At 47.0% G+C, this 14,307-nt stretch overlaps 1 protein-coding gene across 1 annotated transcript; it reads left to right on the top strand.

The window, feature by feature from the left end:
- Nucleotides 1-278: 278 nt before the first annotated feature.
- Nucleotides 279-1,785, top strand: LOC125630952 (myb/SANT-like DNA-binding domain-containing protein 7). The gene is made up of 2 exons (XM_048837161.2): nucleotides 279-858; nucleotides 1,247-1,785. The coding sequence occupies exons 1-2, from the start codon at nucleotides 279-281 to the stop codon at nucleotides 1,330-1,332; spliced, it is 666 nt and encodes a 221-aa protein (XP_048693118.2). The 3' UTR covers nucleotides 1,333-1,785.
- The last annotated feature ends 12,522 nt before the right edge of the window (nucleotides 1,786-14,307 follow it).

Raw genomic sequence — 14,307 nt, 5'->3', positions numbered from 1 at the left:
AGCTCTTTATTTCGACTTAAAGGGCTCTTAAAATTGATTTCCTTACTCCACCCCTGACAAGTGGATTAGCGCTTAAATCGACGTTGCCGGCTCGAATTTGGGGTACTGTGGACACAATTCGATGGTATTGGCCTCCGGGAGCTATCCCAGAGTGCTCCATTATGACCGCTCTGGACAGCACTCTCAACTCAGATGCACTGGCCAGGTAGACAGGAAAAGAACCGCGAACTTTTGAATCTCATTTCCTGTTTGGCCAGCGTGGCAAGCTGCAGGTGACCATGCAGAGCTCATCAGCACAGGTGACCATGATGGAGTCCCAGAATCGCAAAAGAGCTCCAGCATGGACCGAACGGGAGGTACGGGATCTGATCGCTGTTTGGGGAGAGGAATCCGTGCTATCAGAACTCCGTTCCAGTTTTCGAAATGCCAAAACCTTTCTGAAAATCTCCCAGGGCATGAAGGACAGAGGCCATAACAGGGACCCGAAGCAGTGCCGCGTGAAACTGAAGGAGCTGAGGCAAGCCTACCAGAAAACCAGAGAGGCGAACAGCCGCTCTGGGTCAGAGCCCCAAACATGCCGCTTCTATGATGAGCTGCATGCCATTTTAGGGGGTTCAGCCACCACTACCCCAGCCGTGTTGTTTGACTCCTTCAATGGAGATGGAGGCAATACGGAAGTAGGTTTTGGGGACGAAGAAGATGATGAGGAGGAGGTTGTAGATAGCTCACAGCAAGCAAGCGGAGAAACCGGTTTTCCCGACAGCCAGGAACTGTTTCTCACCCTAGACCTGGAGCCAGTACCCCCCGAACCCACCCAAGGCTGCCTCCTGGACTCAGCAGGCGGAGAAGGGACCTCTGGTGAGTGTACCTTTTAAAATGCTATACATGGTTTAAAAGCAAGCATGTGAAAGGATTACTTTGCCCTGGCATTTGCGGTTCTGCCTTTGCAAAAGGTTTCTGGGGAGGGCAGCCTTATTTCGTCCTTCATGGTAGGACACTTTACCACTCCAGGCCAGTAACACGTACTCGGGAATCACTGTAGAACAAAGCATTGCAGTGTATGTTTGCTGGCATTCAACCAAAATCCGTTCACGCGGTGGGAGGAGGCAAAATGCGACCTTGTAACGAAAGCACATGTGCTATGTATGTAATGTTAACAGCAAGGTTTACCCTGAAAGAGTGTAGCGACTGTTTTATAAAATGTTGTCTTTTTAAATACCGCTGTCCCTTTTTTTTTCTCCACCAGCTGCATGTGTTTCAATGATCACAGGATCTTCTCCTTCCCAGAGGCTAGTGAAGCTTAGAAAGAAAAAAAAAACGCACTCGCGATGAAATGTTCTCCGAGCTCATGCTGTCCTCCCACACTGACAGAGCACAGACGAATGCGTGGAGGCAAATAATGTCAGAGTGCAGGAAAGCACAAAATGACCGGGAGGAGAGGTGGAGGGCTGAAGAGAGTAAGTGGCGGGCTGAAGACACGGCTGAAGCTCAAAGGTGGCGGCAGCGTGATGAGAGGAGGCAGGATTCAATGCTGAGGCTGCTGCAGGACCAAACCAGTATGCTCCAGTGTATGGTTGAGCTGCAGCAAAGGCAGCTGGAGCACAGACTGCCACTGCAGCCCCTCTGTAACCAACTGCCCTCCTCCCCAAGTTCCATAGCCTCCACACCCAGACGCCCAAGAACGCGGTGGGGGGGCCTCCGGCCAACCAGCCACTCCACCACAGAGGATTGCCCAAAAAAAAGAAGGCTGTCATTCAATAAATTTTAAAGTTGTAAACTTTTAAAGTGCTGTGCTTAAAGTGCTGTGTGGCATTTTCCTTCCCTCCTCCACCACCCCTCCTGGGATACCTTGGTAGTCATCCCCCTATTTGTGTGATGAATGAATAACGAATGCATGAATGTGAAGCAACAATGACTTTATTGGCTCTGCAAGCAATGATTAAAGGGAGGAGGGGAGGGTGGTTAGCTTACAGGGAAGTAGAGTGAACCAAGGGGAGGGGGGGTTCATCAAGGAGAAACAAACAGAACTTTCACACCGTAGCCTGGCCAGTCATGAAACTGTTTTTCAAAGCTTCTCTGATGCGTACCGCGCCCTCCTGTGCTCTTCTAACAGCCCTGGTGTCTGGCTGCGCGTAACCAGCCGCCAGGCGATTTGCCTCAACCTCCCACCCCGCCCATAAATGTCTCCCCCTTACTCTCACAGATATTGTGGAGCACACAGCAAGCAGTAATAACAGTGGGAATATTGGTTTCGCTGAGGTCTAAGCAAGTCAGTAAACTGCGCCAGCGCGCCTTTAAACGTCCAAATGCACATTCTACCACCATTCTGCACTTGCTCAGCCTGTAGTTGAACAGCTCCTGACCACTGTCCAGGCTGCCTGTGTATGGCTTCATGAGCCATGCCATTAAGGGGTAGGCTGGGTCCCCAAGGATACATATAGGCATTTCAACATCCCCAACAGTTATTTTCTGGTCTGGGAATAAAGTCCCTTCCTGCAGCTTTTGAAACAGACCAGAGTTCCTGAAGATGCGAGCATCATGCACCTTTCCCGGCCATCCCACGTTGATGTTGGTGAAACGTCCCTTGTGATCCACCAGAGCTTGCAGCACTATCGAAAAGTACCCCTTGCGGTTTATGTACTCGGCGGCTTGGTGCTCCGGTGCCAAGATAGGGATATGGGTTCCGTCTATAGCCCCACCACAGTTAGGGAATCCCATTGCAGCAAAGCCATCCACTATGACCTGCACATTTCCCAGGGTCACTACCCTTGATATCAGCAGATCTTTGATTGCGTGGGCTACTTGCATCACAGCAGCCCCCACAGTAGATTTGCCCACTCCAAATTGATTCCCAACTGACCGGTTGCTGTCTGGCGTTGCAAGCTTCCACAGGGCTATCGCCACTCACTTCTCAACTGTGAGGGCTGCTCTCATCTTGGTATTCATGCGCTTCAGGGCAGGGGAAAGCAAGTCACAAAGTTCCATGAAAGTGCCCTTACGCATGCGAAAGTTTCGTAGCCACTGGGAATCGTCCCAGACCTGCAACACTATGCGGTCCCACCAGTCTGTGCTTGTTTCCCGAGCCCAGAATCGGCGTTCCACAGCATGAACCTGCCCCATTAGCACCATGATGCATGCATTGTCAGGGCCCATGCTTTCAGAGAAATCTGTGTCCATGTCCTGATCACTCACGGGACCGCGCTGACATCGCCTCCTCGCCCGGTATCGCGTTGCCATGTTCTGGTGCTGCATATACTGCTGGATAATGCGTGTGGTGTTTAATGTGCTCCTAATTGCCAAAGTGAGCTGAGCGGCCTCCATGCTTGCCTTGGTATGGCGTCCGCACAGAAAAAAGGCGCGGAACGATTGTCTGCCGTTGCTCTGACGGAGGGAGGGGCGACTGACGACACGGCTTACAGGGTTGGCTTCAGGGAGCTAAAATCAACAAAGGGGGTGCCTGTACATCAAGGAGTATTTCAGGCAGGACTGCACGGAGGGTTCTAATAAGAAATGGTGCACCTAAGTTATTGTTCTTATTGGAACAAGGAGGTTAGCCTGGCCTCTGATTGATACATGGCTAGATTTACCTTGCTGCACCTTCTCTGTGAGTGACTGCAGTGTGACCTAGAGGAATGAGTCCCCTAGACAGGGGAGGAGGCAAATGAGTACAAAACAAATCTGGTCTATTTCTTGTTTTGACCCACTCCATCTATCTTTTACATCTTTGGCTGGCAGCAGACGGTGCAGAAGGACTGCATGCCATCCACATCTCATGGCTGCTCAGCAGAAGATGGTACAGTATGACTGCTAGCCATCCCCATCTCTTGCCTGCCTGGCAGAAGATGGTGCAATACGACTGCTAGCAATCCTCATCTCTTGTCTGCCTGGCAGAAGATGGTACAGTACGACTGCTAGCAGTCCGTATCGCCTGCCCGCTCACCATAAGACGGTTCAATAGGACTGACTGCAGGACTAAAGAGAATGACCTGGTCAAGTCACTCCAAATTTAGTCCCTGCGCCCATGTCTGCCCAGGCGCTCCCAGCCGACGTGGCCAGGAGCACCTCGGACACGACGAGGACGACTACCAATCGTATTGCACCGTCTGCTGCCAGAAGGCAATGGGTTGCTGCTACTGTGCAGCAAAGCCGTACCGCGTCTGCCAGCACCCAGGAGACATAGGGTGACGGTTACCTGAGCGGGCTCCATGCTTGCTGTGGTATGGTGTCTGCACAGGTAACTCAGGAAAAAAGGCGCGAAATGATTGTCTGCCCTTGCTTTCACGGAGGGAGGGAGGGAACGGGGGCCTGACGACACGTACCCAGAACCACCCACGACAATGTTTTAGCCCCATCAGAGTGCTCCATTGTGACTGCTCTGGACAGCACTCTCAGATGCCCGATTGTTTGCCATTGCTCTGACGCTGGGAGGGGCGCTTACAGGGTTGGCTTCAGGGAGCTAAAATCAACAAAGGGGGTGGCTTTACATCAAGGAGTATTTCAGGCAGGACTTCACGGAGGGTTCCAATAAGAAATGGTGCACCTAAGTTATTGTCCTTATTGGAACAAGAAGGTTAGCCTGGCCTCTGATTGATACATGGCTAGATTTACCTCGCTGCTCCTTCTCTGTAAGTGACTGCAGTGTGATCTAGAAGAATGAGTCCCCTAGACAGGGGAGGGGGGGAAGCAAATGAGTACAAAACAAATCTGGTCTATTTCTTGTTTTGATCCACTCCATCTATCTTTTACATCTTTGGCTGGCAGCAGACGGTGCAGAAGGACTGCATGCCATCCACATCTCATGGCTGCTCGGCAGAAGATGGTACAGTACGACTGCTAGCAGTCCGTATCGCCTGCCCGCTCACCATAAGACGGTTCAATAGGACTGGCTGCAGGACTAAAGAGAATGACCTGGTCAAGTCACTCCAAATTTAGTCCCTGTGCCCATGTCTGCCCAGATGCTCCTGATCGACCTCACAGAGGCGACCAGGAGCACCTCAGACATGACGATGATGGCTACCATTCGTACTGTACCGTCTGCTGCCACAAGGCAAGGGGTTGCTGCTACTGTGTAGCAATGCCGTACCGCGTCTGCCAGCACCCAGGAGACATAGGGTGACGGTTACCTGAGCGGGCTCCATGCTTGCCATGGTATGGCGTCTGCACAGGTAACTCAGGAAAAAAGGCGCGAAATGATTGTCTGCCCTTGCTTTCACGGGGGGAGGGAGGGAACGGGGGGCTGACGATATGTACCCAGAACCACCCGCGACAATGTTTTAGCCCCATCAGGCATTGGGATCTCAACCCAGAATTCCGATGGGCAGCGGAGACTGCGGGAACTGTGGGATAGCTACCCACAGTGCAACGCTCCGGAAGTCGACGTTTGCCTCGGTACTGTGGAAGCGCTCCGCCGAGTTAATGCACTTAATGCACTTAGAGCATTTTCTGTGGGGACACACACACTCGAATATATAAAACCGATTTCTAAAAAACCGACTTCTATAAATTCGACCTAATTTCGTAGTGTAGACATACCCTCAGGGAATGTCTGTCATAAACCATGCTTCAGACATGTACTGTAGCTATAAGCCAAATCTTAGTTCAAGCTTGCTGATGTTAGTGGGTTTGTGAGGTTATATATGAAGGCAGGATTTAGCCTATGACTACCGATAAAAGGATACAGATTAAGGCAGACACCTTATCATTATCAGTTTCATTTATCTGTTTTATGACAGTGCTGAGAAGCACCAGTCATAATGGGGGTCACATAGTAGTCCTGGCACAAACATATCTCCTATTGCTTTATTTTTGTCTGAGGGCTGTACCTTGATCTGACACTAAATCAGGATGAGACAGTGAATCAAGAAGCCAGCGTAGGAGTGTAAATCTGCAACAACAGCAACAACAGGGGGAAAGAAGTTGCTTTTCACATAAGAGTGAATGTGGGGGAACAGGAAAAATAGTGACCTCTCAATTAGAAATGAAAGCTTCAGAATAAGATGCTTTATAAATCTTGCTGTTGGAGCTTCAGTTCAAGATTATCTATATGTTGTTTGATTACGTGGAAAGAAAGCTGTTGTTCATTTCACGTACATGGGGAGATTCTGGAAGTAATTCTTCACATAATGAAACAACTGTAAATGAGACATGTATTATTATAAATGATCTCTGTGTCACCCGTTAGGTGGGAAACACATTACTTTAATATCTTTCAAACTGAGTGGCATAATTATTTGATGAGACCAACCTCCATTACTTATCTCATCCTCTAATTATAATGTATTAGTTTTACCAGTGATTATGGAGAAATTAGTTTAGCCAAGCAAGAAATCAATAATTCAAACCATTAATTAAATTTCATGAGAAAGTTCCATATCCATGTGCGCACACAGTTAGTGACTTGCTGACTTTATTTAATATCTCTCCCTAAGTACGATGCACCCTCCACAAGCAGAGAAATAGTGGCAGAGAATAAATGGGTGCAGCTGTGTGGGAGAGGAAGGAGGGAGAAAAGGAAGATGTGAAAAAATAGATTGATTAAGAAAAGTGTAGTGTCATGTTTATTAATAGAGTTGCAGCAAACTGGTCTCTGGCTGGTTTAGCACCACCAAGCACTGTGGTTTAAAGCTCATCAGCAGTTTGCTCTCCTCCCAGTAGGCTTACTCTTCACAGTGAGCCTGCATATTAGGCTCACTTTGAAGAGTGAATATAGAGAGAGAGAGTTGAAATTTGAGCCTCAGACCTCGCAGGAAGGTTTTGAAAATTCCATATCCTACAGAGCAGCTGAAAAAGAGAGAGACACCTCTGAAATGACTTATGCTGAGCTTTCATTCTGATCATGATTTGTCTTTCTTAAGGAGGTGAAGAAATACGATCGCAATAGTGACATCAGCAGGAAACGGGATTTCAGTTCTGTTTCCATTGAAGTCAATAGGATATGCATATGCATGTGATTAAATGTTTCACTGGATATGAGCCAGGTGCCCAGCACTTTGTAAGGTCAAGACCTAGGGGCTAAATACCCACCTAAGTGCAGTTTGCATTGAAGCCAACAGGAGCAGCACAGTGGTATTGGCCAGCCAAGATAGGTGTAAGTGCTTATTCATGAAAAAGGGAGTGAGGCGCTTAAATGCAGCATTGTTAAAGCAATTTTTTAAAAGAGATCAAAATACCTATTTGTCACTATGCCTTAGTGAGTCACAGCTGAGGATGCCAAATTCAGGATGAACTGCTGAGAACTAGGGAAGACTCACTCCAAACTGGTGGCTATTCTATTACTAGACACAGCAAGCCAGAAACAAAAGTAACCTTCTGTTTTACCACACTGGTTAACAAGAAGTCCAAACTGCAGTCTCTTTAGGCATCCCAGCTCTTGTTTCAACACCCAGACACTCGAATTTATGAGTGATTATTGAAAACCAGTTTCATCAAACAAAAAGTTCTTCTGATCTCAAAAGATCAGCCACACAGATAGGCCAATATATAACTCAGATCTTACCCAATAATCACACTGTTGCCAATCCTCTAGTATCTAAAAGTTTTTTTTTTAATAAGAGAAAAACAAGAGGAGAGAGTTAAAATGGTTAAGGAACTCTAATACATGCAATCATTGCAAAGTTCTTGGATTGGGTTTGTAGCAGACGGTGGTGTTACAGTGTTCTGGCTTGTAAAGTCTCTGGTAACTTCCAAAAGATTGGAAGGTCCTCAGTCCATTGGTTGGAATGCTCCTTTCAATGTGAGTCCATAGTTCAGAGATCACAGCAAGAAAGAGGCAAAATGAAGATGCTTCCTGGGTCTCTTATACCTTTTCCTAAGTGGAGGGAAGACTCTTAGTCTTAGTTTGTGGAAAATTACAGGCACAGGATGGAGTCCAGGGTCACATGAGCAAGTCACATGCCCTTGCATGCTTTGATGACTCATAGGAGAAGCCATTATCCATATTTTGGCTAAACCGATGGGGACACCAGGTGGGGAAAACTTCTTCTATGGCCCATTGTGTTCTTTAATGGGACATCAACTTGAATAGTCCATCCACAAGACTGGATGTAAACTACCTTGTGGGTGTTACCCTAGGAAAAAACACATTTGAAATACTGGTATATAGTGAATATTCATAACTTTAGATAAAAAGATGATACATGCATACAAACAGGACAATCATACTCAAAATAGAGATGGGTTTTGCCTATTATATTGTGATCCAGAATTCTTCAAAATCCAAGGACTTTGGATCCAGGATTCTAGTTTGGATCCAATCTTACACAGTGGGTCTGAGTCACACAGTTTAGATCAAGGAGTTTGGCTCTGTCATAAATATAAAGGGAAGGGTAACCACTTTTCTGTATACAGAACTATAAAATCCCTCCTGGCCAGAGGCAAAACCCTTTCACCTGTAAATGGTTAAGAAGCTAGGATAACCTCGCTGGCACCTGACCAAAATGACCAATGAGGAGACAAGATACTTTCAAAGCTGAAGGGGGGGGAGAAACAAAGGGTTCTCTCTGTCTGTGTGATGCTTTTGCCGGGAACAGAACAGGAATGGAGTCTTAGAACTTAGTAAGTAATCTAGCTAGATATACGTTAGATTTCTGTTTTGTTTAAATGGCTGGTAAATAACTTGTGCTGAATGGGATGTATATTCCTGATTTTGTGTCTTTTTGTAACTTAAGGTTTTGCCTAGAGGGAATCTCTGTGTTTTGAATCTAATTACCCTGTAAGGTATTCACCATCCTGATTACAGAGGTGATTCTTTTACCTTCTCTTTAATTAAAATTCTTCTGTTAAGAACTTGATTGCTTTTTCATTGTTCTTAAGATCCAAGGGTTTGGGTCTGTGTTCACCTATACAAATTGGTGAGGATTTTTATCAAGCCTTCCCCAGGAAAGGGGGTGTAGGGCTTGGGGAGATTTTGGGGGGAAAGGCGTTTCCAAGTGGGCTCTTTCCCTGTTCTTTGTTTAACACGCTTGGTGGTGGCAGCATAAGGTCCAAGGATACAAGGTAAAAGTTTGTACCCTGGGAAGTTTTAACCTTATCTGGTAAGAATAGGCTTAGGGGGTCTTTCATGCAGATCCCCACTTCTGTACCCTAGAGTTCAGATTGGGGAAGGAACCTTGACATGGTGGCAGAGTGATGGGATCATTTTGAGATCAATTTGAGATTTTTTTGGGATCATTTTGAACCAGTAGCACAGATTTTAAAAGGACATTTTTTTTTTCCTTTGGGCTGCTTGAAAGCAGGTTTAAGCTGAAAGCAGTTAGAGTTTTTTTGTCTCTTCCTGGGGGCCAGAGCAGAGACAAAAGGGATTTGTCTTTTTTGAGCTGGAGTTTTTTCTACCTCAAGGCAGGGTAGTTAACCTCCTGCAGTGAAATTCACAAGTTTTTCACAGACCTGAAGAAGTTTGGGGTATTTTTTTTAGCTAAGAGCAAATAGAGGGCTTTTCTGTCTATTTGCCTGGAGACAAAGGTGTTAGTTTTTTTTTAAAGGATTTTTCTGTAGGCTGACAATCACTATCAGAGAACATAGGTATCAGGTTACAGCACAACAACATTTTACAAGCCATGTTTTTTTGTTTTGTTGTTTTCTTTCTAACTCTCGAGTATAAAGTTAGTTAAAAACAGAGAGGCTAAGATGACAGAACCCAAGGCAGAAAAAGCCAAAGAGGCTGTGCACAGGAGAGCTATGGAGGCAAGGGAAAAAGAACTGGAGGAGAAGGAAAAAGAGAGGAAGCATGCACTGGAGATGGAGAAGGCAAAGGCTCAGCAGAATATACCAAGAAACCTGAGCAATCCTTCTCAAGGTACTGCTTCACATGCCAGGAAGTTCCCCACCTACAAGGCAGGTGATGATACCGAGGCCTTCTTAGAAAACTTCAAAAGGGCCTGCCTTCGGTACAGCATCTCTACAGACCACTACATCGTAGAGCTGAGGCCACAGCTCAGTGGACCCTTAGCCAAGGTGGCGGCTGAAATGCCTAAGGAACACATGAACAAGTATGAACTGTTTAAAACCCAGGTGAGAGTCAGAATGGGGCTAACACCCAAGCATTCCCGTCGGCGGTTCAGAGCTCTAAGGTGGAAACCAGACGTGTCATTTACCCGACACGCCGACCATATTGTGAAACATTGGGATGCCTGGATATCAGGAGCAAGTGTTAAATCTCCAGAAGATTTGCCCTTCCTAATGCAAATGGAGCAGTTTTTAGAGGGTGTTCCTGAGGAAATAGAAAGATACATACTAGATGGGAAGCCCACAACTGTAATCGAGGCAGGGAAGATTGGAGCCAAATGGGTGGAAGTGGCAGAAAAAAAAAAAACTAGTTGCAGTTGGAGCGGATACCAGAAGGGACAACCTCCAACCTCACCCTACTACCTAGGAAAGTCCAAGGCCCCAAATACACCCCAAGGAACACTCCAGACACCTTATCGTCCTGCCACACCATTCTCCAGCAACCCACCTTGCCCCAGTGACCCGTCAGCTGGATGATGTTTTAAATGTAATGAACTGGGGCATGTAAAGGCCAGATGCCCCAAGAACCCCAACAGATTACAGTTCATTGCACCAGAATCACCCCAGAGGTCCTCAGGCCCAGATGCCTCCCAGATACCCTCAGAGCGGAGGGAAACTGTGAGTGTGGGCAGGAAGAAGGTCACCATGTGGAGGGACTCCAGAGCGCGTGTCGGCTATCCATGCTTCCTTAGTGGATACCAAATTTAATCGACCCAGAGATCCAAGTAACAATTCAACCCTTCAAGTCAAACTCTTTCAATTTGCCTACAGCCAAGTTGCCTGGCCAGTACAAGGGCTGGTCAGGAACGTGGAGTTTTGCATTCTATGATGATTATCCCATCCCCATGCTGTTGTGGGAAGATTTGGCCAATCATGTGAAGCTAGCCAAGAGGGTGGGAATGGTCACCAGCAGCCAGGCTAAGCAAGCTGTCATGCCTAGCTCTGTTCTGGAAACTTCTACCAGGACCTGGTTAGAGGTAATGAAACTGGACCCCACACCAACATCAGCAACAGCAATAGTGGATCCAGTCCCAGAGACCCAGACAGAGCCAGTCCCAGAACTGGAACAGGCAGAACAACCAGCACCAGAACCAGTGCCCGCACTGAATCCAGTGCTTGCAACCCCAAAACAAGAGGGCCCCACCGAACCTGCACCAGCAGCAGCAGATAACCCTAGACAAGAGTTCTCAGCTGGAGCCTGAACCCCAACATAGTGCACCAGCAGAGAGCGGTTCACAGTCAACGGAAACAGCCCTATCACCTGCATCACTTCCAGGGGGACCAAGCTTAGGTCCACAATCCAATGAGGAACTGATGTCTCCAGCATCAAGGGAACAGTTCCAGACCGAACAGGAAACAGATGAAAGCCTCCAGAGAGCTTGGACGGTGGCACGGAGCAGCCCACCATCTCTCAGCTCTTGTAATTGATCCAGGTTTGTTGTAGAAAGAGGACTTTTATACAAGGAAACTCTTTCTGGTGGACACCAGGAAGACTGGCATCCTCAGAGACAGTTGGTAGTTCCAACTAAATACCGGGCCAAGCTCTTGAGCTTAGCCCGCAATCATCCTAGTGGCCATGCTGGAGTGAACAGGACCAAAGACCGGTTGGGGAGGTCATTCCACTGGGAGGGAATGGGCAAGGATGTTTCTACCTATGTCCAGTCTTGTGAGGTAAGCCAAAAAGTGGGAAAACCCCAAGACCAGGTCAAAGCCCCTCTCCAGCCACTCCCCATCATCGAGGTTCCATTTCAGTGAGTAGCTGTGGATATTCTGGGTCCTTTTCTGAAAAAGACACCCAGAGAAAAGCAGTACATACTGACTTTCATGGATATTGCCACTCGATGGCTGGAAGCAGTAGCTCTAAGCAACAGTAGGGCTAAAAGTCTGTGCCAGGCACTAACAGACATTTTTGCCAGGGTAGGTTGGCCCACCAATATCCTCACAGATGCAGGAACTAATTTCCTGGCAGGAACAATGGAAAGCCTTTGGGAAGCTCATGGGGTGAATCACTTGGTTGCCACCCCTTACAAAACAAATGGCCTGCTGCAGAAATTTAATGTGACTTTGGGGGCCATGATACGTAAATTCATAAATGAGCACTCGAATGATTGGGACCTAGTATTGCAGCAGTTGCTCTTTGCCTACAGAGCTGTACCACATCCCAGTTTAGGTTTTCACCATTTGAACTTGTGTATGGCCATGAGGTTAAGGGGCTATTACAGTTGGTGAAGCAGCAATGGGAGGGGTTTACACCTTCTCCAGGAACTGGAGTTTGTAACCAACCTACAAAACAGCCTCCGAACCTCTTTAGCCCTTGCTAAAGAAAACCTACAGGATGCACAAAAAGAGCAAAAAGCCTGGTATGATAAACATGCCAGAGAGCGTTCCTTCAAAGTAGGGGAACAGGTCATGGTCTTAAAATGGAAGCGTCGTGGGAAGGGCCATTCACGGTCCAAGAGCACCTGGGAACTGTTAATTATCTCATAGCATTCCCCACTTCCAATCGAAAGCCTAACGTGTACCATATTAATTCTTTAAAGCCCTTTTATTCCAGAGAATTAAAGGCTTGTCAGTTTACAGCCCAGGGAGGAGATGACGCTGAGTGGCCTGAAGATGTCTACTATGAAGGGAAAAGAGCGGGTGGCATGGAAGAGGTGAACCACTCCATGACCCCTGGGCATATGCAGCGACAGCAGATCAAGGAGCTGTGCACTAGCTACGTGTCGACGTTCTCAGCCACCCCAGGACTGACTGAACGGGCACACCACTCCTTGACATAGGTAATGCTCACCCAATTAAAGCCCAACCTTACCGGGTGTCTCCTCAAGCTAAAACTGCTATAGAACGGGAGATCCAGGATATGTTACAGATGGGGGTAATCTGCCTCTCTGGCAGTGCCTGGGCATCTCCAGTGGTTCTAGTTCCCAAACCAGATGGGGAGATAAGTTTTTGCATGGACTACCATAAGCTAAATGCTGTAACTCGCCCAGACGACTATCCAATGCCACGCACAGATGAATTATTGGAGAAACTGGGACGGGCCCAGTTCATTTCTACCTTGGACTTAACCAAGGGGTACTGGCAGGTAACACTAGATGAATCCGCCAAGGAAAGGTCAGCCTTCACCACACATGTCAGGCTGTATGAATTTAATGTGCTCCCTTTTGGGCTGGAGAATTCACCAGCCACCTTCCAAAGACTTGTAGATGGTCTTCTAGTGGGATTAGAAGAATATGCAGTTGCCTACCTTGACGATGTGGCCATATTTTCGGATTCCTGGGCAGAACACCTGGAACATCTACAAAAAGTCTTTGAGTGCATAAGGGAGGCAGAACTAACTGTTAAGGCTAAGAAGTGTCAAATAGGCCTAAACAGAGTGACTTACCTTGGACACCAGGTGGGTCAAGGAACTATCAACCCCCTACAGGCCAAAGTGGATGCTATCCAAAAGTGGCCTGTCCCAAAGTCAAAGAAACAGGTCCAATATTTCTAGGCTTGGCTGGATATTACAGACAAATTGTACCGCAATACAGACAAATCACCGCCCCACTGACAGACCTAACCAAAAAGAAACAGCCCAATGCTATTCAGTGGACTGAAGAGTGTCAGAGGCCTTTAACCAGCTTAAAGCGACACTCATGTCTGACCCTGTGCTAAGGGCCCCAGACTTTGACAAACCGTTCCTAGTAACCACAGGTGCATCTGAGCGTGGTTTGGGAGCAGTTTTAATGCAGGAAGGACCGGATCAAGAATTCCACCCTGTAGTGTTTCTCAGCAAGAAGCTGTCTGAGAGGGAAAGCAACTGGTCAGTCAGTGAAAAAGAATGTTACGCCATTGTCTACACTCTGGAAGAGCTACGCCTATATGTTTGGGGACGGCGTTTCCACCTGCAAACTGACCATGCTGTGCTACAGTGGCTTCATACTGCCACGGGAAATAACAAAAAAACTTATTCGGTGGAGGTTAGCTCTCCAAGATTTTGATTTCAACATACTACACAACTCAGGAGCTTCTAACTAAGTGGCTGATAAACTCTCCCATGAAAATTTCCCAGAATCAACCGGTTAAAATCATCCTTGAGATGTGGAAAATATTGTTAATCTTTATACACTGGGTAGTATATTTAGAGATGCATGTGTCTTATTAACTCTGTTTTCTCCTAGAGCTCCAGAAAGAAATCACAGCCAGTGTTTCACCCTATCTGTGATTTGCGGGTCATATCATAAATATAAAGGGAAGGGTAACCACCTTTCTATAAAACTATAGAAACTATAAAACTATAGAACTATAAAATCCCTCCTGGCT

This window comes from Caretta caretta, chromosome 2 (genome assembly GCF_965140235.1).
Source record: "Caretta caretta isolate rCarCar2 chromosome 2, rCarCar1.hap1, whole genome shotgun sequence".
Classification (NCBI taxonomy): Eukaryota; Metazoa; Chordata; order Testudines; family Cheloniidae; genus Caretta; species Caretta caretta.
Note: the sequence above shows the minus strand (reverse complement) of the source record. Positions and strands in the feature narration are given on the sequence as shown.